Raw genomic sequence first — 27,212 nt, forward strand, 5'->3', positions numbered from 1 at the left:
GATTTCAGCTAAAAAAAGTCAAAACTGTAAAAAATGAAATGTAATAGATGGTAAACACACCCCATTTTAAAATCTTAAAATTTTCATGCAATCTATCACCAGACTCTTTCATCATTTCTTTCCCAACAAAATTGAAAAAGGGTTCCAGTCAAAAGGAAGTAAATATAGATTTGTAATGTTATTAATATGAAAATCATTTTGAAAATGCTCTATTTCATATCAAATTAACATGTAGAATATTTGAAAGACATTTTAGAGAAAGGCACTGTATGTGTAATTCCGTGTTAAAACTTACTAGTAATGATCAAGATGATAGATCCAAATGATTAATAATTCTCTGCTTTAGTTTTTGGAATAAAGATACTAAGAGATGATAAATTTGTCAACTGGACTTTTTAAAACATTGAAAAGAGCACATTTTGATCTTCTGTCTGTTTTGTTAAAATTATTACAATGACTTAAATCACATATAAGTAAAATCATGTAACTTAATTAAATCTCCAACCGCTTAAACTGTTTAAATACATTAAAATAACTTTAGCATTTTCAGAGTTTTTTAAGATCTTATTTTGCTCATATACTTTTGTCTAGAGTTATCTATACAAAAATATATAGAATGGGATATATTTGATCTATTGGGCCCAAGGCAGGGAATTGAAATGCTTTTCAAAATCTGTTACACACTGATAATCAATCATTTTAATATGAACAGAGATAATATATTAAATAGAACCAAATAATATAGCTCCTTCACAACTTGGAACCCTCAGTGACACTTACTTGAAGTTTTAGATAGGGTACATTTAGTATGTGCTGGACTCATAATTAGTCTATGAAACATTAGGTAGGAATAGTGCAGGTAATACACTACATGATTTTGTGTTATACTATAGCTAACACAATGGTTATATACAATTTCTAGAACTACTGTTCATTTTGAAATGTGAAATTGTAATCCGTTTGAACATACAAGTTTATAGAATCCTATAATGTACAAACTCTATATGTATATACTGATTCATAGAGTAGACATATGACTAAGTCATTGTGTGCACAGCTGTCAATGAAATCTAGTACACCAAGTACTACTGGATGAATGTTTTGCATTTACATGCATTGAAAGAGTTGCTAATTGCATGTTGGTGGAAACACAGTTGCTATGAACACTCCATCTCTGACAGACGTAGCAAAATAATACGTGAAATGTGTTTTGATTTCTTTGGAGTCCGACTTTTACCTGGGTGGGCTGAAAATAGGCTAATGATCCTAAAACAACGGAACACACAATTCCATGTTAGTGACAACAGGATGAGGATAAACATCCTGTTAGGAATAAAGTGGCTGATGTGGACACAGTTAAGTGGTTAATAAATAACATTGATTGATTGATTGAATAAACTAATTGCTTAAAGGTCAGTCACTGACAAATCATCTGTCTGATTAATTGTCAAAAGTACAGTAGTCCTCATCATCATCCTCAACAGCAGCATTTGATAGTAGGTATTGAGGAAGATTCAGTAGATTTTAAAGATGCAATCCCTGCCTTAAAGGGGTTTGCAATGGAACAATCATTTAAAATACCAATCACGCATATTGATCACTATCTCGAACTACTCATTTTATGGCCTTATTCTAAATGGAACCACAACCCTAGTCCTGACCTTAACCTTATCAAGGTTTAGATAAAAGTGTATAAAAGTTTTGACTAGTTAAATTTGAATTTTGCAAATATTTCCTAGTAGAAATTGTCAATGATTGCACTTAGACATTTGGTTTTAGGACATTCATTGCTCTCCCCCACTTTGGTTCTATTTATGATGCAATATCACTGGACCTACATAAATCTTAATAAAAATCCAGAGTAAACACATTTCTTAATATTGAAAGAAAAATGTAAATTTGAAATAAATAAAAATACATCACACACACAACCTTTATTTTCAAAGAGTACACTTCTGATGTTGAATCCTATTCATGACTGATGTTACAACCTATTCATGTGTGGCTAAAATGATCAATATGTGACCAAGAATCCATTCTACGTGGTAGTTGCACAGAGGTAATTGTTTAATTGTGTGGCTGCATTTGCTCCTTAGGAAGCCTGTCTGCTTCTGAGCAGTCTTTTTTTATCCCAATCTCCCCAAAGCCTGTGCTCAAGGAGAGTAACTCCTTTCCCAGGTGCTGCCCACCTTGCTAGTCTGTCTGCTGCGATGGTCTCCCAAATGTCTGATGCTATAATAATGTTTTTGGAGATTCTGTTTCATTATGTCTTTAAAATGTGTGTTTTGCCATACTTAAATACCTCCTCTTTACAGATCATCATATGGCAGCTGCCTGAGGATCCAGCTAACATCCATTCTCAATAGTTAAAATAATAATAATAATAATAATGATAACATTTGTTAAGCACTTACTATGTACCAAGCATTGTACTAGGCACTGGAGTAGATACAAGATAATCACTGTGGGCAGGGAGTGCATCTGTTTATTGTATTGGCTCTTCCAAGCACTTAGTATAAGTGCTCTGCACATAGTAAATGCTCAATAAATATGATTGAATTAATTAATTAATTAATAATCAGATCACCCAAAGGGCTTATAGTAGGAGGGAGGACAGGCATTGAATTCCCATTTTGCAGATGGGAAAACTGAGGCAACAAGAAGTGAAGTGACTTGCCCAAGGTCACACAGCAGAGAGTGGGAGAGTACAATACAACAATACAACAGTTGGTACACAGGTTCCCTGCCCATAAGGAGCTGACAGTCTAGAGGACTCATTGTTGGTAATCTATCCATCTATGATTCATAGATGATGCTGATGAACCTGTTCAAGATCTAAAGGTGTACTCTGGGGTGTACCTGCCTATCCATATTAAAAGTTGGACATCTCTGAAAGTTGGATATCACTTTGATAAAATGACCCTTTGTGGCCAAACTCCCAAAATAATAATAATAATGATAATTTGGTATTTGTTAAATGCCTACTATGTGCCAAACACTGTTCTAAGCGCTGGGTAGATACAAGGATACAGACCTCTGACTCCCAAGCCCGTGCTCTTTCCACTGAGACACACTGCTTCTCAGCCATGCTGGTCTTTTAAATTCTGTTTCTTACTTTGTCTACATAATCTATCTAGCATCTTCTCATTTTATTTCTTCTCTTCTTGTAGCCCCTGTCATCACCACTCCTCTTGAAACAATGGATGCATCAGTAGAAGGGACAGCCACTTTCATCTGTGCGGTGGATTCTTATCCACAGCCTGAGATTGCCTGGACACGTAACAAGATTCTCATCAAGTAAGTCTGCAAACCTGAGAGGGGTTCAATATTAAATGTACCAAGTTGAGGTCAGGGTGCTTAAATCTGAAGTGTATTTAGCACAGATCATTACCTTATTCATCCTTCTAAATCATCCTAGGCCATGAGAGAAATTAAGGCAGGAATTAATAAGAATGGTATTTATAAACTGCTACTATGTGCCAAGCACTGTCCTAAACAATGGAGTAGGTATGAGATAATCAGATTGGATGCAGTCCTTGTCTCACACAGGGCTCATAGTAAGTAGGAGGGAGGTCGTTCATTCAATCGTATTTATTAAATGCTTACTGTGTGTAGAGCACAGTACTAAGCACTTGGGAGAGTACAATATAACAATAAAGCCCACAAATTCCCTGCCCACAATGAGCTTACAGTCTAGAGTAGGATTTAATTCCCATTTTACTGATGAGGAAATTGAGGCACAGAGAAGTGAAGTGACTTGCCCATGGTCACACAGCAGGCAAGTGGCAGAGTCAGGATTAGAACCAAGGTCCTCTGACTCCCAGGTCTGGGCTCTTTCCACTATGGCACGCTGCTACCAAATTACAAAATATTTCCATTTTACACATGAAGAAACTGAAAAATGGAGAGCACGCAGCTGGATGTGGGTGAATGGGCTTCCAGTAGAATTATATAGGGGGTTGAGGTAGGTTACCTTTCCCTTTTGAAGTTTCCAAGGATGCACTGTAGTTCCTAGTCTCAGAAAGAAAGTCCCCACTATTTCCACTTCTCTTTTTGGTCCTATCTTTAAGTCAGCTTTCTATCCTTGGAAGAACTTTCTCTCATCATTCCTACAATTAAAGTAGAAACCTTGAGGTACGTGTATAATACAGATGGTAAAGTTTGCTTGACTTAAATTCTTCTATGATACTCAGACCATTGGTCCACCCAGCTGAGTATTCTGTCCCTAATGGGTAGGCCTCCTTGGGATCCAGTCTAATGATTAGTGTTGCACGATTTAGCATATTTATCTATCATCTCCATCCCTGTCTTTCCCACCAGTAAACCATTTTTGACTGTCCATGAATTTATCTATTTATTCAATTTACTGGTGTTTTTCACCTGCACAACTCCCCAACTCTATGCTCATTCTGTTGGGGAACTCATCCCCTCCTATGGCTTAAGATACCATCCCTGTGGGGATAACTCCCAAATCTACCTTTCCCTTGCTACACAAACTCACATTTCTTCTTGCTTTCGTATCGTCTAAACATGGATATTCTACTGGCACTCAAATTTAACGTGTTTAAAATTTAATGCCCCTTATTTCCTCCGAAACTTATTCCTCTTCCTGGTTTTCATTACTAAAAAACTACTTATTTTTATTCATTTATTTATCTAGTTCATCTACTCTTGCTACTACCAACTATATCCTTGTTCTTTCTCCTGCTTCACCTAAATATGAAGAATTTGTGTCTTCCTGTCACACCCATTACATTGTAATCTTTTTGAGAGCAGGGAATGTTAATCTTGCTTCTCCCCTCAGTATTTGCCATCAGTAGGTGCTCAGTAAATATCATTCATTGGACTGATTGATTGGCACACTCTCATGAAGATATCTAATGCTTTCTCTCTGAATTCTTTATGAATTCTAGAATGACGTCATCCAGTTCTGATAATTTGCCTACATTTAGTTCAGCAAATATGTCAACGCAATTTCATCTTCTGACTTGTCATAAAAAACAACTGGGATGAAGGAATCTAAAATCTTCTTTAGTAAAGACAAAACTAAATAATAGATTGCGCTTATCAACTATCTTTTTTCTATCCCTGAGTGCATCTTGTTCGCCCAGTCAGAGTAACTGACGAGGAGCAGTGTTCCCTAGTGGAAAGAGCCCAGCTCTGGGAGTCAGGGAACCTGGCTTCTAATCTTGGCTATGCCACTTGTCTGTTGTGTGAGCTTGGGCAAGTCATTTAACTTTTCTGTGCCTCAGTTTCCTCATCTATAAAATGAGGATACAATTCCTGTTCTCCCTCCTGCTTAGACTGTGAGCCTCAGGTAGAACAGGGAGTGTGTCCAACCTGATTAACATGAATCTACCCCAGCACTTAGAACAGGGCATAGTGGATAAAGAATCTGAGAATCAGAAGGACCTGGGTTCTAAACTTGGCTCCCTTACATGTCTGCTGAGTGACCTGGGGCAAGTCACTTCACTTCTCCATGCCTCAGTTACCTCATCTGTAAAATGGGGATTAAGAGTATGAGTCCCATGTGGTTTATCACCAAATATTGAGAAGCAGCATGGCTCAGTGGAAAGAGCCTGGGCTTGGGAGTCAGAGGTCATGTTTCAGGCTCTGCCACTTGTCAGCTGTGTGACTGTGGGCAAGTCACTTAACTTCTCTGTGTCTCGGTTACCTCATCTGTAAAATGGGGATTAACTGTGAGCCTCACGTGGGACAACCTGATTACCCTATATCTACCCCAGCGCTTAGAACAGTGCTCTGCACATAGTAAGCGCTTAACAAATACCAACATTATCATTATTATTATTATGTTTGGTTCTCTTTTAAATGAATGCTTGAGAAGCAAGAATTACAACAAATTTAATTACAGAAAATGAACTGTTTCTGGGCAGTAAGAACAATTAGAACATTTTCACAAAGGGATGAAAGTTACAAGTCTTAGATGGAAGATTTTGAAAGAATTTCCACCCTTCTCCATTGCATATCACCTACCTGAATAAACACCATGAGCGTTTGTGTGCATATATATTAGAAACTGAGTTCCAATCCTGGCTCCTCCACTTGTCTGCTGTGTAATCTTGGGAAGTCATTTAACTTCTCTGTGCTTCAGTTACCTCATATATAAATGGGGATTAAGACTGTGAATCCCATGTGAGACATGGACTGTTTCCAACCTGATTATTTTATATCTAACCCAGTGCTTAGTACAGTGCCTGTCATATAGTAAGTGCTTAACAAGCATCGTTAAAATTTATATAGATAGATATAGATATATCTATGGAGAGAAAAAGAGGGAGGTAATGCTACTAACACTGAAGCCCAATCCAATGATGCAAATGTGCTTGAAAAGACTGTTTCTTTCCTGATATCACTTTCATATTGTGCACATAATGATCATGATATTTATTAAGCCCTACTGTGTGCCAAGCATTGTGGTAAGCTTTGGAGGAGATACAAGACAATTAAAGATAGTTCCTTGCTTCAGTGATGCATTTCCCCATTACAGAGGCTGCCTCTGTTTTTAAGCCTGTCTGTGGTATCCTAATCTTTGCAAAGTTTTTTTTTGAGCAGTCCATTGTTGGTCTCTCTGCTACAATAGTCTCCCTATAGCCCACTGCTCTCTGTTGCATTGTTCACTATGTGTTTGAATCATTTTATTCCTCTCTTCTTACTTGCATATGTCTCCTTTCAGTTTACCAGATAGCAGCTGCTTGGGTATCATATGTCTTGCTCAGCAACTGCATTACAGGGCCTGATTGTTGGTAATCTTGTCCTGCCATTTGATTTGGAATATGGTTCATAGGTGATGTTACTGAAACTGCTCCAAAAACTGGATGTATTTTTTGTCAGTGGTCCAGCTCCCACAGCCATACAGAAGGCTTTGGAGATTTTCTACTTAGTATGGAATTTAAAGCTCAATTGTCACCATACTCTGTCAAGTTGCCAAAAGCCATACTGCCCTTCTTTAGTCTGTTTTCTACCTCTTCGTAATCCATGAATCACTGGATAGTGTACCTACATAGAGTCTAGAATTTGGTAACAGCAGTCAATAAGTTCTGTGTGGCCCATGAAAATTAGGTTGGGTGTGGAGTTTCCTGGGGATAAGCTGGTACATAGCTTCAGCTTTCTTTGGAGTTATTGTCAGTCTATTGTACTGTGCTGAATCTGCAGAGCAATTTATAATCATCTGCACGTGCTCATGTGCATAAGCCTCAATAGCACAGTTGTCAGTATAGAGCAGTTTTTGGATGACTGTGTCATGAAACTGTGGTGATGGTCATAGATTATTGAGTAGAAAGTTTCCTAGTGGATCAAAGGTGTATTCTAGCCCCAACTTCCAGATCTCTTGTTGTTGTCTCAAGCACAGTGTAAAATATAAGTTCACCAGCACTGAAACTACCACACAGCCCTGATTTATCATTAGTAGGAGAATTAATAAAAATAACAATAATAATGTTTCTGAGTACTTTTTTGGTGGGTGTGAAATGAAGAAGGCATTTGTGGGGCAGGTAGAGACAGGAGATATTTTCTGCCCCAACCCAACCCCAGAATGGCTTTAGAATTCTTGTCATTCATCTTAATAATAATATTTGTTAAGCTTTTACTATGTTCCAAAAACTGTACTAAAGGCTGGGATAGATACAAGATTAACAGATCAGACACAGTCGCTGTCCCACATGGGGCTCACAGTCTAAGTAGGAGGGAGAATAGGTATTGAATCCACATTTTATAGATGAGAAAACTGAGGTACAGAGAAATTAAGTGACTTACCCAGGTCACTCAGCAGGCAAATGGCAGAGCTGGGATTAGAACTCAGGTCCTTTGACTCCCAGGCCCATGCTCTTCCCACTTGGCCATACAACTTCCAATGCTAATTGGGAAATGATTGGGCAGTGCATCTTCAACTCATAAATGATCAACCATGATGTCATTGAATAGCTTAAGGATCTGGGTGAATTTGTCAGGACAGCCAACTTTACTTCACAATTGCCAGAGCTCTTGTCTATGGATAGAGTCAAATATTTTTGTTAGGTCTAAAAGAACAGTATTGCACTCTTTTTATTGCTACTACACTTTGTCTGTGTCTTTGGTCTCTTTAACATATCTGCTGGTCTCCATTGCCTCACAAGGTTGGAATGTCCAGTATAGTACCTATAGATCTTTGCACACTGAATAAAAGTTGATCCTCAGTATTATTACTAACAATAACAAATGATGAATAGACTAGAATAAAAGGCGTGTATGTGTGTGCATGAAAAAATCAGTCCTCTACTGATTAAGCAGCTAGAATATTTTCCTGCTCTTACTTCTGTGGTTTTATCTTTGGCTAATACTCTCACTGGTAACACAGTCTGAGATAAATGAGCCTGATAAGGATATTCTATAATATCCACTCTAGTCACACCCATATTCAAACCTCAGTGATTTAGGGAGTGAATTGTTAAGTAGAAAAGGCCTTTGCCAGGCATCTTTTTAATTTCTTCAGGTTTCTAGGGTTTCAAAACAGAAACAAAAATGACCGTGTTAAAAAAAAAAATGCACCTTATGGTACAGTATACCAGGAAAAAAAAAATCCAAGTGCACTAGGCAGCCAAATAGCATTAAGAAATTGAACAATTTGCTTCAGCTTCACCCATCTCCATTTTTCCCAAGAGAACTAGGCAAGGAGGAGAATTCCATTATGAAACTATTTTTGGCAATTGTTAATGTGTCAGTGTGCTAGATGATTGGATGGGTTTATCTAAATTGTGTTTTCACAGATCTGAGCATAAAATTTTCCATTTGCTCCATCTCCTCCTGAACTGTCCAGTCCAAACAAGAGAGTGAATGTTTTCCTAAAGCCAAGAAACATTCATAATACTCCCACATTGAGTCTGGAAAAGTTCTAATTATTTATAAATGCATTGAAACATAACCATTTTCTAACTGCGTTCAACCAGAAAGGAGATCAAGTTGCAAAGCATTGTCTACAACATTATCATTGAAGTTACTGATGAAAGAATATTGTTCTAGGCATCTCTCCTCTGTTTCTTTATTTCCTAACCATTGTAGCAAGAAGAAAAACCTGGAGAACAAAATGTTTCATTCAATTTGCACAATGCTTAGCCTCGAAGGAGGCTGTACCAGTAAAAACAAGTACAGTTTCAGGATCAAAACCAACACTTGAAATCTTTGGCTACTATGCACAGAAACTTGTCAAATGTTATATAATAGTTCAACAGAAAACAAGAAATGGTAAATTGCTTTAATGGGGTAGGGAAAGGAATAAGGGGAGGGAAGGAGAGAGGGAGAGAGGAATAGGAAGGGAAAAAAGGAGAGGAAAAACACGATGGAAATACAAGTGTTGGTCAAAATCCAAAGGCAATTTCCAGTAAAAACGACAGAACACTACAAGTGGCTGGGAACCTCTAAGACTGCCAAAATATGATGGTAAATGAGGGGGAAACCTCAACCCAAAAAGACATCTGTAAATTATTCTGGTTCTTCACATTTTGTGATGAAAAATTCACATAGCAAACCACCTGGAACTGCATCAACTTGTATAATTCTACCACTGCTTTCAATATATTTTGCAGCTTTGTGTGATTCCCCACACGTAAAGATCATGCCTAAATGACAAAACCTTTTCCTTTAAAATCTCAAAATGGCCTTCAAAACGCCAAAAACGAAAATGAAGTGTCCTCATTAGAGCTCGCTATGTGTCAGAACAAACAAATTGGACCAAAGCAACAGTGCCTCAGTTAACTATTTACATACAGAAGTTCACATACGCACAGGCTAACTCATCTAATTGCTTCTTGGTTTATTTCAAATGTTTAACATGCAACTTTGATCTTTTGACCTACTAAAGAGGATAAGGAGCCACTATCGAGGCTTCTTTCAACACCTCCAGTCTACTGTGACCTGATGCCCAGGATAGGAGGGGATGGCCACAATTTGGGGAGTTCTATTCCTGGGCAGGGAACGTGTCCACCAACTGTTGTATGGTACCCTCCCAACCGCTTAGTATAGTGAGAGCACTGCACACACAGTAAAAGCTCAAAAAATATGATTGATTGAGGATACAGGGAAGAATAAGTGGAAGAACAGGGGCAGCAGCCCCTGTTGCCTGGCTTTCCACTCTCCCACCCCAGTCCCTTTGCTTATGCCATTCCTCTAGCCTGCAACTTTCTTCCCACTAATTCAACAGACCACAGCTCTCCCCATATTCAAAGCCCTCTTCAAATCTCACCTCCCCAAACAAGGCTTCCCCAATTAATTTCCAACACCTTGTCATATCAAGCCACCAGCCATCTCTAACACTTGTACACTTATTTGTTCCTGCCCCCACCCCTTGTGTGCATGTGTTTATTCAATTGCACATTAATTTTTTTTGCTGATTACATATAGTTGTGACCTGTGACTTGAAAAAAAATACCTTGAAGTTGAAATTCACCCATTCACCCATGAAGGTTTGTGTCTGAAAATTTAATGGGCTCAGGATCTCTGCTCCCCTGGGGGTGAGTTTTGGACCGCCGGTCCCCTTGTTCCCAACTGAATTGGCCACCACATGGACTTGGGAGCTCTCCTCCCAGGCGGCGGTTCCTTGGACTGCCCGGCCCCCATTTCCCGGCTAGCTCTTTAGCAGCTTTTTGGCCGCCGACCGCCGACTCATCCACGCCGGGACCGCCTCTCTCTCCTGGGAAGCTGAGCCTTGTCATCGCCCGGACCCTTGGAGCCATTACCACGTGGGCTGGGGATCTCTGCTCCCCTGAGGCGCAGCCTCGGCCCGCCCGGCCCCGATTCCCGACAAGCCCCCCTTCGCCTGCCGCTCGCCGACTCATCCGCGCCGCCACCGCCTCCCCCGGGGAGTTGCACCTTGGACCACCCGGACCCGCGCCCGCCTCATCCTTTCCCAACCTGGACCTCCGCACCCCCGCTCAAGGACTCCCACACTAAGGATCTTCCCCCCCAGCCCCCTCCCCGACTCCACAGACCCCCCAGCCACCAGTCCCCATTCTGCCCCCCTGCTCGGCCCTGGGGACATCACGCTCCCCTGCTCAGGCCCAGGGACATTGCGCTCCCCTGCTCGACCCAGGGGACATTGTGTCCCCCTGCTCGGGCCCGGGGACATTGTGCTCCCCAACCGCCTCCCCCCCCTTCAAATTTATCCTTTCCTGCCTTAACTCTGCCCTCTCTTCCGCCAGGCAAAACTTCTTCTCCTCCCTCATCGACACCCATGCCCATCACCCCCGCCAATTGTTCCAGACTTTTAACTCTCTCCTTAGGCCCCCTGTTCCTACCCCTCCCCCATCTCTCACCCCCAATGATCTGGCCACCTACTTCATCACAAAAATCAACACAATCAGGTCTGAGCTCCCCAAAGTCACCTCTCCCCCCCCCATTCCCCCCACCAACCCTCTCCCCTACTTTCCCATCCTTCCCTGCAGTATACTCAGAGGAGATCTCCTCCCTCCTCACAAGTGCCACCCCCTCCACCTGTGCTTCGGACCCCATTCCCGCTTACCTTATAAAAACCATCGCCCCGCCCTCCTCCCCTCCTTAACTTCTATTTTTAACCACTCAATCTCCAATGGCTCCTTCCCCTCTGCCTTCAAACATGCCCATGTCTCCCCCATCCTAAAAAAACCCTCTCTCGACCCCACTTCCCCTTCCAGTTATCACCCTATCTCCCTACTACCTTTCTTTTCCAAAATCCTAGAACGGGTCGTCTACACTCGCTGTTTAGAATTCCTTAACTCCCAATCTCTCCTGGACCCCCTCCCATCTGGCTTCCGTCCCCTCCACTCTACCGAGACTGCTCTCTCTAAGGTCACCCATGACCTCCTTCTTGCCAAATCCAATGGCTCCTACTCCATTCTAATCCTCCTTGACCTCTCAGCTGCCTTTGACACTGTTGACCATCCCCTTCTCCTCCACACCTTATCTCACCTTGGCTTCACGGACTCCGTCCTCTCCTGGTTCTCCTCTTATCTCTCTGGCCGGTCATTCTCGGTCTCCTTTGCAGGTGCCTCCACCCCCTCCCATCCTTTAACTGTTGGAGTTCCTTAAGGGTCAGTTCTTGGCCCTCTTCTGTTCTCCATTTACACTCACTCCCTTGGTGAACTCATTCGCTCTCACGGCTTTGACTACCATCTCTATGCAGATGACATGCAGATCTACATCTCTGCCCCTGTCCTCTCCCCCTCCCTTCAGGCTCGCATCTCCTCCTGCCTCCAGGACGTCTCCACCTGGATGTCTGCCTGCCACCTAAAACTCAACATGAGCAAAACTGAGCTCCTCATCTTCCCTCCCAAACCCGGTCCTCTCCCAGACTTCCCTATCACCGTGGATGGTACGACCATCCTTCCCGTCTCTCAGGCCCGCAACCTCGGTGTCATCTTTGACTCGTCTCTCTCGTTCACCCCACACATCCAATCCGTTACCAAGACCTGCCGGTCTCACCTTTATAATATTTGCCAAGATCCACCCTTTCCTCTCCACCCAAACGGCTACCTTACTGCTACGGGCTCTCGTAATATCCCGGCTAGACTACTGTGTCAGCCTTCTCTCTGATCTCCCTTCTTCCTTTTTCTCCCCGTTCCAGTCTATTCTTCACTCTGCTGCCCGGCTCATCTTCCTGCAGAAACGTTCTGGCCATGTCACTTCCCTTCTTAAAAACCTCCAGTGGTTGCTGATCAACCTCTGCTCCAAACAAAAACTCCTCACTCTAGGCTTCAAGGCTCTCCATCACCTTGCTCCTTCCTACCTCTCCTCCTTTCTCTCTTTCTACTGCCCACCCTGCACGCTCCGCTCCTCTGCCACCCACCTCCTCACCGTCCATCCATCTCACCTATCCCGCCATCGACCCCTGGGCCACGTCCTCCCGCGGTCCTGGAATGCCCTCCCTCCTCACCTCCGACAATCTAATTCTCTTCCCCTCTTCAAATCCCTACTTAAAGCTCACTTCCTCCAAGAGGCCTTCCCAGACTGAGCTCCCCACTTTTTTCCCTCTGCCCCCTCCACCCTCCCCCCTTCACCTCTCCGCAGCTAAACCCTCTAGTCCTCTCTTTCCCTCTCCTCCTCCCGCTCTCCTGTCCCACCCCCTCAGCACTGTACTCGTCCACTCAACTGTATATATCTTCATCACCCTATTTATTTTGTTTAATGAGATGTATATCACCCTGATTCTATTTATTTGCCATTGTTTTTATGAGATGTTCTTCCCCTTGACTCTATTCATTGCCATTTGTTCTTGTCTGCCGGTCTCCCCCGATTAGACTGTAAGCCCGTCAAAGGGCAGGGACTCTATCTGTTGCCGATTTGTACATTCCAAGCGCTTAGTACAGTGCTCTGCACATAGTAAACGCTCAATAAGTACTATTGAATGAATGAATGAATAATGAGTGCCTATTGAGTGTTACTTTAGCACTATACTAAGTGCTTAAGAGACTACAACAGTAGCGTGACTTTTGGGATATTGGCAGAGTGAGTGTACACCATACCAAGTTGAAAGTCTGAAAAGCTGTCATGGTATACAACGTTGTATACGTTGTGAGCCCTGGGCCCACTGTAGAAAAAAATCAATCCATCTTCTTGAGCTATATCACCAACATCACCTAAGAACCATACTTAACATCAAGTGGTTAGAGTTATGATAATGATGGTACTTAAGCACTTACTATGTGCCAAGATAAGATGAGATAATCAAATTTGACGTGATCCCTGTCTCTCATGAGGCTCGAAGTCTAACAGGGCAGGAATTCTATCCCAATTTTGCAGATGTTAGTCAATCAAGCATATTTATTGAGGGCTTACTGTGTGCACAGCACTCTACTAAGCCCTTAGGAGAGTTAATATAACAATAGACACATTCCCTGCCCTCAGTGAGCTTACAGTCTAGAGGGGGAAACAGACATTAATATAAATAAATTACTGATATGTACATAAGTGCTGTGGGGCTGGGAGGAGGGATGAATAAAAAGAGCAGATCAGGGAGTGGGGGAAGAGGAAAGGAAGGCTTAGTCTGGGAAGGCCTCTTGGAGATGTGCCTTCAGTAAGTTTAGAGAAGTTAAGTGACTTGCCCAAGGTCAGACAGCAGGCAAGTGGTTAGGCCAGCACTAGAATTCAGGTTTCAGTGGCTGCAACAAAAACCTATCTCTATGCTCACACAGTGTAATGAAACAGCAATTCTTGGAGTGCTCCCTTGACAGGTTTTGCAATGTGTGCAAAGTTAACCTTGGCTCAAATGCATCCCTCTTTCTACACTCTGTTTTCTTTCCTACCTCTTAATCTTTGAAGTACTTTAACTGGATGGAATTGTAAGATTAAATGCTCATTTCAATAGCTATTTTTCCTCGGTCATTAATGGTGGAAGTTCAGTAAGTAAACACAAACAGGATGGGAAAAATTTTGAAAGTATTATGTACTTTTACACTTTTTTAAATTTTGGTAAATATTTACATTGCTATTTGATCATCTAGCTATTCATTGTGAATTTTGTCACCATTTTTTAAAATATTCATATTGTTTGAGTAGATTTTCTAGATCTTGGAAACTCATTAAGGCACTTTCCATTATTTCCTATAAAACTATGCCTCTTTCACAAAGCACTCTGTTTTCATGGACCAATCAAGTGTCCTAACCAGAAATTCCTTGAATAGATCTTTTCACTACTGCCACACAACATGAATAGTATCTCACATCATAGCATCATTCAATCAAGTGATGCTAGTAATTTGTTGTCTTTAATCATGGTTTGACAATAATTGTGGCCTTTGTTCAGTGCTTACTATGTTCCACTACTACGGGGTAGAGAAATCAGGTCAGACACAGTCCCTGTCCCATATGGGGCTCACAGTCTACCTTCTGCTCTGTGTTTTGCAGGATGTTTGATACACGGTATAGCATTCGGGAGAATGGGCAGCTATTGACCATCCTGAGTGTGGAAGATAGTGATGATGGCATTTACTGCTGCACCGCAAACAATGGAGTAGGAGAAGCTGCTGAGAGTTGTGGGGCTTTGCAAGTGAAAATGAGTGAGTACCACAAAAGAGGAAAATCCTCCTAAAAACGAACCTTTTTAAAGATCCCATAACTGAGAGGGGCATGGAGGAGTTCTGAGCAGGGTAGAGGAACTATGAAGGTTGATCTAGATAGCTGATGGAGCTGACCACACAGGTTGTTAACCTAAACTCCTTCACTGTCACTACTAGGGCCACTCAGTTACCTTTTCAGTCCTTCCTGATTACATGGTCTCCCTTTTTCACCTTATTTGCTCCACGTAGCAGTTCCTCTTCAGATGGAAATTAAGAAAGATGTTAGCTAACATTGCTGTCCCCTTCTTAATAACCTGGAGATTCTCACTTCTTCATTTTGGTGAAAGGGCAATGGGCAAGGGGAAAGGTGGAATGTGGTGTCGACATGGCATCAAGATTCATGCCAAAAACTGAACATGACCATTGTGATGTCCAACTTTCCTTGTGGGTGGGAAACCTAGACCAACCACAGATGGCCCATTTGATTTCTAGAGCAATATTGAGCAGCGTGGCTCAGTGGAAAGAGCCCGGGCTTTGGAGTCAGAGGTCATGGGTTTGAATTCTGGCTCTGCCACTTGTCAGCTATGTGACTGTGGGCAAGTCACTTAACTTCTCTGTGCCTCAGTTACCTCATCTGTAAAATGGGGATTAAGACTGAGAGCCCCATGTGGGACAATTCCCTTGTGTCTACCCCACCGCTTAGAACAGTGCTCTGCACATAGTAAGTGCTTAACAAATACCAACATTATTATTATTATTGAGCACTATATGGCCAGATAGCCTCACAAAACAGTGAAACCACCTCCTTTCTGATATTCAGTCCTTGTTTTCACTTCTCTCATTTTAGAACCTAAAATAACCCGTCCTCCCATTAATGTAAAAATAACTGAAGGATTGAAGGTGGTTCTGCCATGCACGACAATGGGCAATCCCAAACCTTCTGTATCATGGATCAAGGGAGAAACTACACTAAAGGTAAGTTAATATCATGGATCATTCACACGATACTACCTTTTATTTATATAAAATGCACACATCATTTGTGGTAGGTTCTTCAGTTTCCCAAGATTCTGCTTCCTATGAAGGCTATAACGGAAGAATAGAGCGCAATATATTTTCTTTAGAAATGCTGAATTCCATTCTCTTAGGACCAGAAGTTATGTACACATATATTTATACTTACCATAAAAGATTGGTTTCCCAGCATTTTACCAACTGCAAAGCTCTAGCAAGAAGCATCACTGTCAGCTCCAAACTTTTAAATACTTGAGTTCTTTCTGCTGGGAATGTTCTCTGGAAGTAGTTCTGCTAATTTCAGTAACAAACAGCTTCAATGCACTGAATTTTTCCCAGATAAATTCATTCCTCTTGACTTCAAGGAGCAGGCTTTCTTGTTTTCTGAGCTGCTAATGTAGTTAGCAAACAGTGTTTTTCCTGCTAACAGTTTCAGCTAGAAGTTTCTCCTAGCCTGATAAACAGTCCTCTTCCACCTTCATAACTTCCCAAATTCTCTATGTGACTGTTCCCTGGCCATTTCTGGGAAGACGTGACACTTAGGTATGAGGGCTAACCAGTTCCTCCCAATTCACAAGCTTGCTGGATAACAAACCTTTTACTGAATATAGCTGCCCTTCTTTTTTGGAAGATGACACTTCTGATGGTACATGGTTGTGGTGAAAAGGCTGATGTGTGACTGGTACTCCATTACAAGATAGTTCTTGATGTATTGATGTGTTTGCCCTTTTCAGGGAAGATCACTATTTTTAAGATTGCTTCTGGATATCCAAATTTTCCAAAGCATCTGCTCAAGAAGAGTAACCCTGCTCCTGCTTACTGGTCTCTTTCCTGCAGTAATCCATCAATCACTCAGTGATATTTATTGAGCACTGACTGTGTGCAGAGCAGTGTACTAAGCATTTGGGAGAGTACAATACAACAGAGTCAGTAGTCATGTTCTCTGCCCACGACAAGTTTACTGTAGAGGGGGAGACAGATATTAAAATAACTGATGGATCTGTGTATGTGCTCTGAGGCTGAGGGTGGGGTGAATATCAAGACCTTAAAGGGACAGATCCGAGTGCCAGGGTGATACAGAAGGGATTGAGAGTAGGAGAAATGAGGGCTTAGTTGGGAAAGGCAACTAGGAGAAGATGAGATTTTAGCAAGGTTTTGAAATTGTCTGTCCCATTAGTCAACTATTTCTTTAAAATGTGTGTTCTGCTCTTCCTGCGTGCACATGCTACTGTAGCTTATCATAAACCACCTATTGGAAATGAAGTTATTGAGTGATAGTCTGGTGTAATGAGCACTGACTCAATACTGTTAAACTGACCTTAAGTCCCTGACCTTATTGGTAGTAATCATATCCTGCCATTTGATGTTGAGTATGGATCAACTGATAAAACATCTTAAAAGCCAAAATATGCCTTCTGTAGTGGGCCTGAACCATATAGAATATTGGCCACCACCCTAGATTTATAGATTTTCCATTAATAAAATGCTCCTCGCACAGTCTGTGCTCAATAAATTGGGTTTTTAGGAAGTATGATGTCCAATTTCTGCTTGTTAATCTCTAAAATGTCATTCTGGCCTTCCTCAATCTGTTTTCTATTTCTTTGTCCGGATGAGATTCATTGGATGGTACGCTACCTAAGTAAAGAATTAAGTGGCAGCATTGCGTTCTGTGCTGTCACTGAAAATCTTGGATTGAGTGTAGGGCTTCCCAAGTATAGGCAGGTACAGAACCTCAGTTCTCTTCAGATTGTGCTGACTTTGCATTGTGATTCAAAATCATGTGCATGTCTTCTTGTTTACATGCCTCTAGGGCATAGCCATCAGTATGTAGTGGTTCCTGGATAGATTTTTGATAAGTCTCATAGCTTATTGAGTTGGAAGAATTTCCCAGCAAATGAGAATCCTATTTGGACACCAGCTTCCAGGTCCCTTGTCACATTGTCAAGCATGGTGGCATACCATAGGTTAAACAGAACTGGCTCTACCATACAGCCCAACTTTAGGAGGAAAGAGTTAGGGCAGAGCACCTTCAACTATGATATGAACAACCCATCCACTGAGGAGTATACAAGGATCTTAGTGAAATTCTCAGTGCAGCCACATATGCTTCCTAGTTGCCAGAGCGCAGGTCTCTGATGAGGCCACATGTTGTTGAAAGATCTATGAGAAGCAGCATGGCTCATTGGAAGAAGCCCGGGCTTGGGAGTCAGAGGTCATGGGCTCGAATCCTGGCTCTGCCACTTGTCAGCTGTGTGACTGTGGGCAAGTCACTTAACTTCTCTGTGCCTCAGTTACCTCATCTGTAAAATGGAGATTAACTGTGAGCCTCACATGGGACAACCTGATTACCCTGTATCTACCCCAAGGCTTAGAACAGTGCTCTGCACATAGTAAGTGCTTAACAAATACCAACATTATTATTATTATTATGAAAATAGTATAGAGGTCTTGGTGTAGTCTCTGTCACTTCTTCTATATCTTTTTTTTCCACCAAAATGGAAAGAACGTAGATCTGGGATCCAGGACATCTGGGTTCTAGCCCTATATCTGCCACTGACCTGTGTGACCTTTCCATGCCTTGGTTTTCTCAACTATGAATTGGCAGTGATAAGTTCAATCTTTTCCAACCTCACAGGGATGTTGTGATGATAAAATAAGATTACTGGTGCAAGAGTGCTTTGGAAAATAAATTCATTATACAAATTCAAGGTTTCATTTTCATTATTATTATTGTATCTGTTGTGCTGCATTTTGGTTTGAAGGCATATTGTGTTTCAGGTAGCACCTAATACCTACACATAACAGTATAACCAGGAGGATCCTGGTCCAAACCCTCCCAGCAACTGAAAGCAGTAAAATAGCTTGATACTTTTCAGTCAGTTCTCTCACCTTCTTGAAGATGGTGATTTTGGTGGCATCTTTGAACTTTGGTGACATCTCCTCAGGGTGCCATATGTTGAAGAAGAGCAATATCACAAGAATCAATGTGGCCTAGTGGAAAGAGCACAGTCCTGGAAGTCAGAGGACCTGGGTTCTAATCCTGACTCTGCCACTTGTTTGCTGTGTGACCTAGCTCTAGTCTCTCAACTTTTCTGTGCCTCAGTTTCCACTTCTGCAAAATGGGGAATAAATCTCACTCCCTCCTAGAGTGTGAACTCTAAGCAGGACAGGTACTGTGTCCAACCTGATAACCTTGCATCTACCCCAGTCAACATCGTCTCATAGAATACATCATCTCATAGAATCATTCATTTGCTGATCATGTTGGCACTTGTAGATAGGGTTCTTTGTTTCAGTGTAACTATTGTAATGTCTTCATGGGGTGTCTAACAGGTATCTTTGTGGTCCAGCTTGACAGTAAACTGTCTTGATGACTTGGATGTCACTTTACAATTCAGTGATTGTATTGGTAATGCAAGTTTGGAGCCTAGAGTCAACGATCAGTTCAGCATGCAGCACTCAAATGGCTACAGGGATTCATAAATCTTTCAAATTCCACTGAAAGATGGTGATCTAGTCTATGAGATGCCATAGCCATGGATGTATCATGGTGTCTTTCTCTTATTTGGGAGGAGGAAAATTGTATTGGTGATAAGCAACTGATATTTGACAGACTAATCAACTGCTCTCTTTAGCTTTCCAATTTCATGTTGTCTGGGCATTGAAAATCTCTCATGGTGACCAGATTGACAGATTTTGGTAGCACTCTATTGAGTCTATCCAGGACCCCATAGAATTTTTATTTCTCTTTGTCATTGATATTCCCTAGCAATATGCTAGCATCTTTGCAATGAGAATTAACTCTTATAGCACTAGGGAATGCTTTACTGTATTACTGCCTGCACTGGGCTGTCATTGCAACAATCCATTAAATTAGACAGTTCCAAGTTGTCCAAATGTTTCTCCTAGAGTCTGTAACATACTGGGAGAATTAATATTTGTTTTTTGTTGTACTTTTTTGAACTTCTGAAAAGATATGTGACATGAAGGAAAAACAAAACCTGGAGTGGGGGAAATGAAATTAATTTCATGTACCTGTGAATCTAAAATCCAGGTTGGAAAAAGCAGTACTGAATTTGCTAAAATAAGTATTCAACTGGATTGAGAAAATATAATCACTGGCAGAAAGAATGATCTTCATAGGATTCTTCAAAGTCTCCAAGATTGCTTCTGTGGAATACATTTGTTTTTAAAGAGGAAAATGTGCTGAGTTGTTCAATTGAAATAATTCCCAGTCATTTCAGACAAAATTGGGTTTACAGTGACATCATGTGAAAAGATTAAAAAAAACCCAACTTCTCTATTCACATCAATGATGCTTTTTTCAAAAGTGATTGTTCATTCATTCACTGTTTGTTTCATGCAATACACATACACACACCTCTCCTTTATTTTTTGAAAATGACACTTCTGTTGATGAACTCTTATTCATGGGTGTGAATATAGCTGGAAAAATCAATGTGTGACTGACCCTCCCACCCACATTGTTTGCAGGTAAAGATAGTTCCTTGCTCTTCTGATGGGTTGATTCCCCACTGAAGCTGTCTCTATTATCTAGACTGCCTCTGGGTCTAGATATATCAACAGGATCCAACAGGATATATCCATTTGGTATGAGGAGAGCAACCCTTTCTTGATTGATGTCCTCCAGGCTGGTCAGTCGGTTGCAGGGTGTTCCAACAACCATCTGGTTTTTGCATTGTCTAAGACTCTGCTTCACTATGCCTTTAAAGTGATGATTCAGCCCTCCTGGCTTGTTTGAGAGTCCTTTCAATTCACTACACAGAAGCTGCTTGTGTAACAAACTCCTCACGTGCCTCATCTCCCATCCAGTGGAGCCGTGTTGCTGTAAGCATCGCCTTCAGGGCTGGTGAACTGTGTTCCAGGACCTCACTGATGCAAATCTTACCTGCCATTTTTGAGTAAGTGTCACAGGCAACACTGATAAAACTGCTCAAGAAATTCGATGGTCATCTATAGTAGGTCCAGATCTCATAGACATAGAGAAGGTTGGAAACGACAGCAGTTTTAAATACCTCAACTTTGTGTAGCATTTGATGCTTCCCTGTTCCCGCACTCTGTCTTGTAGTTTGCCAAAATCCAGACTGGCCATTCTATTTTCTATATCCTTGTCAATCTGTTCAGCATTAGACAGTATTCTGCCTAAGCAGCAGAATTTGGGACATGTTTACTATGAAAATCTCTGGTTATGTGTTAGGTTTCTCGGATGTAGTCTGGCACTGAATACTGATTTTCTTCAGACCCATTGTCAGTTCATAGTGTCATGTTGCATCTGCAAAGCAAATGACTACATCTGCATGCTTTCTTGTGTTTTGCCTCAAACACAATCATCTACATATAGCCACTCTTGAACTACCATTTAAATGGCATCTGAAAGACTTTTGATGATGCTCATAGCCTGTTGAGCTGGAAGAGTTCCCCAGTGGATCAGAAGCTCATTTTGACTTCTGCTTCTGTATCTCTCATTTGGTCCTCAAGAGTGGCAGCATAGAATGGGTGAGCATGACTGGACCTATCACACAACCCTGCTTTACTCCAACGGTGATGAGAAAGTTCAAATGGGTGGATGGACACCTTTCAGCTCTGACCTGACCGACCATACCATCGTGGAGTAGCCTAAGATCTTGGTGAATTTCTCTGACTAGCTGAACTTGCTGAAGACAAAACCCCGAAGATAAATGATCATATGTTGGTTTTTGTTTAGAATGCATCTTTTTTGAGCATGTGACAATCACACCTTTCTTAAGAACAGAGCACATTTGGGGTCCTCATCAACACCAGAATAATCTTACTTTCGTGATCTTGAACCAAATTTGGCCAACGTGGACCCTGCCTAATGTGTCTGTATTTGAATTTAAGAATATAACACAAAACTTCTTTCCCTATCCCTGGCAGGAAAATGCTCGAATTGCAGTTCTTGAATCTGGAAATTTAAGGATTCACAATGTTCAAAGGGAAGATGCGGGACATTATCGATGTTTAGCCAAAAACAGTCTCGGAACAGCATATTCCAAACCGGTAATGCTGGAAGTGGAAGGTGAGTCACCAGTTACACACTTCCTGTTACTAGAGTCTCATTTCAGTTTGGAACATGAGGCCTCAAACATTACTAAAGAGAACATTCACCTTAAATTGGAGGACAGTCAAACAAAGTCCTCACAAGAGATGGACTTCCCGAAAGAAAAGAGGAGCATGCTCTTACTAACATCCAAACTTCCAAGGTATTAAATCAACTAGAAATTGTCTTCTGTTGCAAGTGGAAATCTAGAAGCCAGTAGAACATACAAATCTTTAAGCTTGCAATTGGTGGGGAAAGTCTCATTATGCCCATAGCTTTGATGCTACTGTCTACACTATACCTTCATGGCTTGTAGATTCCCAAAGGAAAGGACCTGCAAATATTTCCCTGAGTTGGATTCTTATGGCTACTGGTAGGTGATAAAACCAGTTTGTTCACTTATGTAACGATATTTCTAGGATGCCTATCACCACATGTATTTGTGGTTTGATTTCGGTTCATTTTTTCCTTTGAATTGTTTACTTCCTCACCAAAATGGGAAAACCAAAATGCTTGCTTCCAAATGGAAACTAAGTTTATCCAGTTAGTGATTTATGGTCCATTTTTCATATGCAGCTCTTATAAAATGCTTTCATTCTCCAGTTGAAAGCCCCAGGGCTCAGGTGCTAAAAGCAAATTAGAACAACTAAAACTGATTCTGGAAACAAAATGCAACCCATCAAGCATTTCTCGAGCACCACTTTGTGCTGTTCTAGGTGCTCTGCTAGAATCAGGGAAAGGAACACAGGAATGACTTCAATACTTTAAATCTAAAAATGAAACAAACAATGAGGTTAGGGTCTCTCATGGCTGCAGAGGTCCAACCCTCTGTACACCTTTCCACAACAATTTATTTCCTTTTTACACAACATCCAAGGGCTTTCAGGGCTGGGCCATGCTTGCTTGCTTCTGCCTTTTTGTGCAGGATAAGACTTCTGTGCCAAGAAGTCCAGTGGCATGGGGCTGAACTGCTTTTCTCTAATCTGACTGAGGGACCACTATACTGATTCAAGAGAGCAAATGATAGGCATTGTGAAAGATCACTCTGCTCCGGATGGGTCACCAGTGTTCCAACAGACTCGGTCGTATTTAATCAGGAATGCATAATGACATGCTGTTTTCACATCCAGCTAAAGCTCATTGGATGTGGGGTCCTATCCAGAAGAACATGCCTCACTCCACTCGTTAACTGTGTAAGCCCCATCTTCCTCCCCCTCCCTCTCCAACCTGATTTACCCACCCTGCCCACAGGTCTTCAAAAGTTTCATCCCCATGACTGACCTCAGTGCTCCCCACCCCTGCAGCCCCCAAAATATCACTCCAGTCCTCCCATGTCTCTCCATCCCTTCAGCCTGGCTCTGCTCATAATTGAAGCTGCCCCATGTGGGCCACAGTGAGGGCACAGTGAAGAGTTGTGGCACTGTGGAGCTATGGGTAGGGGTGTAGAAAGTTTGAGGCCTCAGGGGATTGGGGAACAGTCAGGGGATTCATAGGGATAGAGGTTTCAGAGAACTGTGTGGAGAGTAATATTTCAGAGGTTCGACGGGCAGAGTGAGACATGTACATCAGGGTGAGATGCCTCCTCCGTTGTGTTTTGTCTAGAAGTGAAAGTCATAGTACCCCAACTAGTAGTATTTTTACACACACACACATTCACCCACTTGCCCATTAGCTTCTCTGCCTAAGAATTTATCCTAACAATATCCTCTGGCTTTGTCCAGTACAATACAAACAACTGTTCAAATTGATTTCTTAGAACTGAGGGTCAGCTTAACAGTTTCTTACATTAGCCAGATTACATTATGATACTGACACTCATACAAAAATATTTGTTTCCTTTCAATTCTACTGGGCTTAAAAACATCAGGTTGAGTACAAAGATACCAACATTTCATTTTGAGCATGGGGGTAAACTTGGGGCATGGCACTGGGGATAGAATAAGGGAGGAAAAGAGGGAGAAAGAAGGAGGATAAGGAGCAGGAAGAAAAGGAGGACAAAAAGGAGGAAAAGAAAGAGTGGGGAAGGAGGAGGAAAGATAAAGAGGAGGAAAAGTTCACTAAAGATATTCACCCTTCCTGCCATTCCATCTTCTCCTCCACCTCTGCTTCTCCCAGGCTCACTGGGGTTCAGGGCTGGGTCCTCTCACACCCAGGCCTGGAACCCAGTGAGAAGAAGGAAGGTGGTTGCATCCTCCTGCCAGCAGGGGTCAAAAGGTGAGATCAGCATTTTGACTCCAATTCTGCTCTTTTTTCAGCACCAAGGGGTGAGGCAGGTTAGACGCAGTTCTCCACCAAACCCCCAAAGCCCCTTTTCATCTTGACACCCTGGAGTTGGTGCCCTGGTTGAGCAAACAGACACAGGAAATTCTTGACATAAGATTCGTTCCTCAGGAATGCCCTCAGTGGACAGCTGGTGTCCAGGTGTGCTGGTCACACTGACCACACTACCATCAACATTCCTGAACTGAGTGTGGAGTGTGCTTCAGTCACTCAGGCTGGTAGTACAGGAGAATGAAGGGAGAAGGCAGAGTTAAGGGGAAAAAAGCCTTGATATGCTCTCCGTGAGTCTGATGAAAACGCCAATAACTGGCTTGCTGGATTAGGTTCTGCGGTGGGACTAGTCACACATGCATAGTTCCAAAAATACAAGTTCTGCCTGCAAATCCCTAAATATTTAAGCCAGGAACCTCATGTTAGGTTGGCTCCACATAGATCGGGGCTGGCCAACTAATTCATCTGTTCTCCATGTTTTACTTCAATCCATCCTTCAGTTTACGGGGCAACAGGGCCAAGGGTTGATTTTGTGTTGATGTATTAGCTAATGATGTATCCTGCTGCTGCTTTCCCTGAAACTGGGGAAGTGAAGCCAATGCTCCAACTCTCCTCTGGCCCCCAAATGGAGGACGAGGACTGTGGAGAGCAGGGGCACTGTGGTCGGCAGAAAGAGAGCAGCATCACTTGCGGGGAGTTCTGTTCACCCTCTCCCCATTCCTTGCTGGTTCCTGGTTGGGCCTTCAGAACAGCCCCGAGCAGGTAGAGCCCTCCTGGATAAAGGGGAATTTGATGGTAGGGTAAAGCACAGTCCAACAGGAATTGGCTAAGTCATCATCATCATCAACTGTATTTATTAAGTGCCTATAGTGGCAATAATAAAAGACCCAATCCCTGGTTTGGGGAAGTTTATATTTGAAGGGGAGAGAGCACTAGACATAAATGGTCAAATATTCAACAAGAAAAGAGTAAGGATAGAGTCCAATGAGGAAAAAATACAAATAAGCAAATTTGTGGTTGAACAAATATCCTCCAAAGTGCTATGGAATGGGTTTATAACCAGTAATGTGAGAGAATTAGTCAGGGATTGCTTTTTGGAGGAATTGACATTTCAGGAGAGCTTTGAAGGAAAGAGGAGGGGTATAATTTGACAGCGCAGACTGAGGAGAGAGTTCCATGTGGAGGAAAAGGCATGAACAGTGGGTTCGAGGCAGGGGCATTACAAGTGAGGTAAAGTTAGAAGGTAAGCTTTGGAGCAGTGAAGAATGCAAGCTGGGTCTAATGGGAGAAGAGAGTAGCTAGGTAAAGAGTCAGCTGGTGAGCAGCTTTGAAGACCACAGCTACAAGTTTGATTATTAGGAGAGAAGCAATGGGTAGCCATGGAAGGGCTTTGAGGAAGTAAGTGATGACCCCCTTCAACATTGATCTCTCAGTTGATCTCATTCCATCTCTTCAAAACTAGCTCTGCTTTGGTTGTAATTCCAGCTTGCTTCTTTAGATTGTTCATGTGATTCAGAGCCAAGAAATAATTTTAATCCTCAAGAAAATAGATTTCCTAACTTAATAATAATAATAATAATAATAATAATAGTATTTGTTAAGCTTTTACTATATGCCAGGCACTGTACTAAGCACTGAGGTGGTACAAGTACATTGGGTTGGACACAGTCCTTGTCCCACATGGGGCTCACGGTCTTAATCTTCATTTTATAGATGAGGTAACTGAGGCCCAGAGAAGTGAAGTGACTTGCCCAAGGTCACACAGCAGACAATTGAAGGAGCTAGGGGGAGCTCTATCACATATGGAACTTTAAAATGAAATAGAAAAGTGATTGAAAGGATTAATTGTTTTCCCATGTGGTTGTGGTAGTAACAGACTTAAAGGAAAATCTAAAAAAATTGCATCAAACCCCAAACACATCTAGTGATACAATACAATGACTTAATGTAAACTGGAATGTAAGGGAAGGATGGTGGAAAGTTATTTATGCCAATTGCAGCCAGCCACCAACAGAATTCCTTGGCCAGAGAGGTTGCTGGATTTTCCAGTTTCACCAATACAGACTGTATTCTATTATTGCAAATTTAGTTTAGGTTTCAGGAAAGAGAGATACCTATTTTATCTTGAAGAATCCATCAAATGACTTAGGGATATTATGTGGGAGAAAATGGTCATCAAATTGATTTAAGTGAAAGAAGTTAGCTCCTTCTTCATTATTCAATCATATGACACTAGACACAACAATCAACACTTTCCACTTTTTCTGATCCCAAGGAGAGAAGTAAAGGAAACTTCCTGGACTTCTCCCTAATTCAGACAATCCTTCATCCCCCTGCAGTTCTGTTCTCAGTGTCAAAGGGGCTATTTTACCTAATTTCTAGCTCAGATAATAGGATTGAATGGAAGGATAATAATAATGTTGGTATTTAGATTTAGATCCTATTTTCTGACTCTGGGATTGGTCCAAAGGAGTCCACCCTCACCTGAACCCAACTACAAGAGCCAAAATCTGTGACCCCTGGAGCCTGAATGGGACATTTTCCCCCCCATGAGCTCAGAGAACAGGGCTGTAAAGGATTCCTGGATTCTGTTTCCTTTCCCATGGAACATCTTCAGGGAGAAATGATGGTAAACAGGCTAGCCTCTACAGAGGTCAGCAGGAAAGGTGGACTGACTTTATCCCTCAAACACACACTTTATCTGAAACTTACTACACTTAGCATCCCAGACAGATGAGAGTATAGCCTCCTACTAAAGCTCCGGAAAAAAATGATCTTCAGGAAACTATTTCTGCATCTAACAGACCTCTTGTAAGGAAATCCTTCCT

The 27,212-nt window shown here is 41.8% G+C and overlaps 1 protein-coding gene across 1 annotated transcript in view; it reads left to right on the plus strand.

Moving 5' to 3' along the window:
* MUSK (muscle associated receptor tyrosine kinase) overlaps positions 1-27,212 on the plus strand; it is a 108,079-nt gene that overhangs the window by 1,134 nt on the left and 79,733 nt on the right. Inside the window, exons 2-5 of the mRNA XM_039910750.1 lie at positions 3,171-3,297; positions 14,869-15,020; positions 15,868-15,995; positions 21,951-22,092. Coding sequence (XP_039766684.1) covers positions 3,171-3,297; positions 14,869-15,020; positions 15,868-15,995; positions 21,951-22,092 — 549 coding nt within the window. The remainder of the gene's footprint in view (positions 1-3,170; positions 3,298-14,868; positions 15,021-15,867; positions 15,996-21,950; positions 22,093-27,212) is intronic.

This window comes from Ornithorhynchus anatinus, chromosome X5, assembly GCF_004115215.2.
Source record: "Ornithorhynchus anatinus isolate Pmale09 chromosome X5, mOrnAna1.pri.v4, whole genome shotgun sequence".
NCBI lineage: Eukaryota > Metazoa > Chordata > Mammalia > Monotremata > Ornithorhynchidae > Ornithorhynchus > Ornithorhynchus anatinus.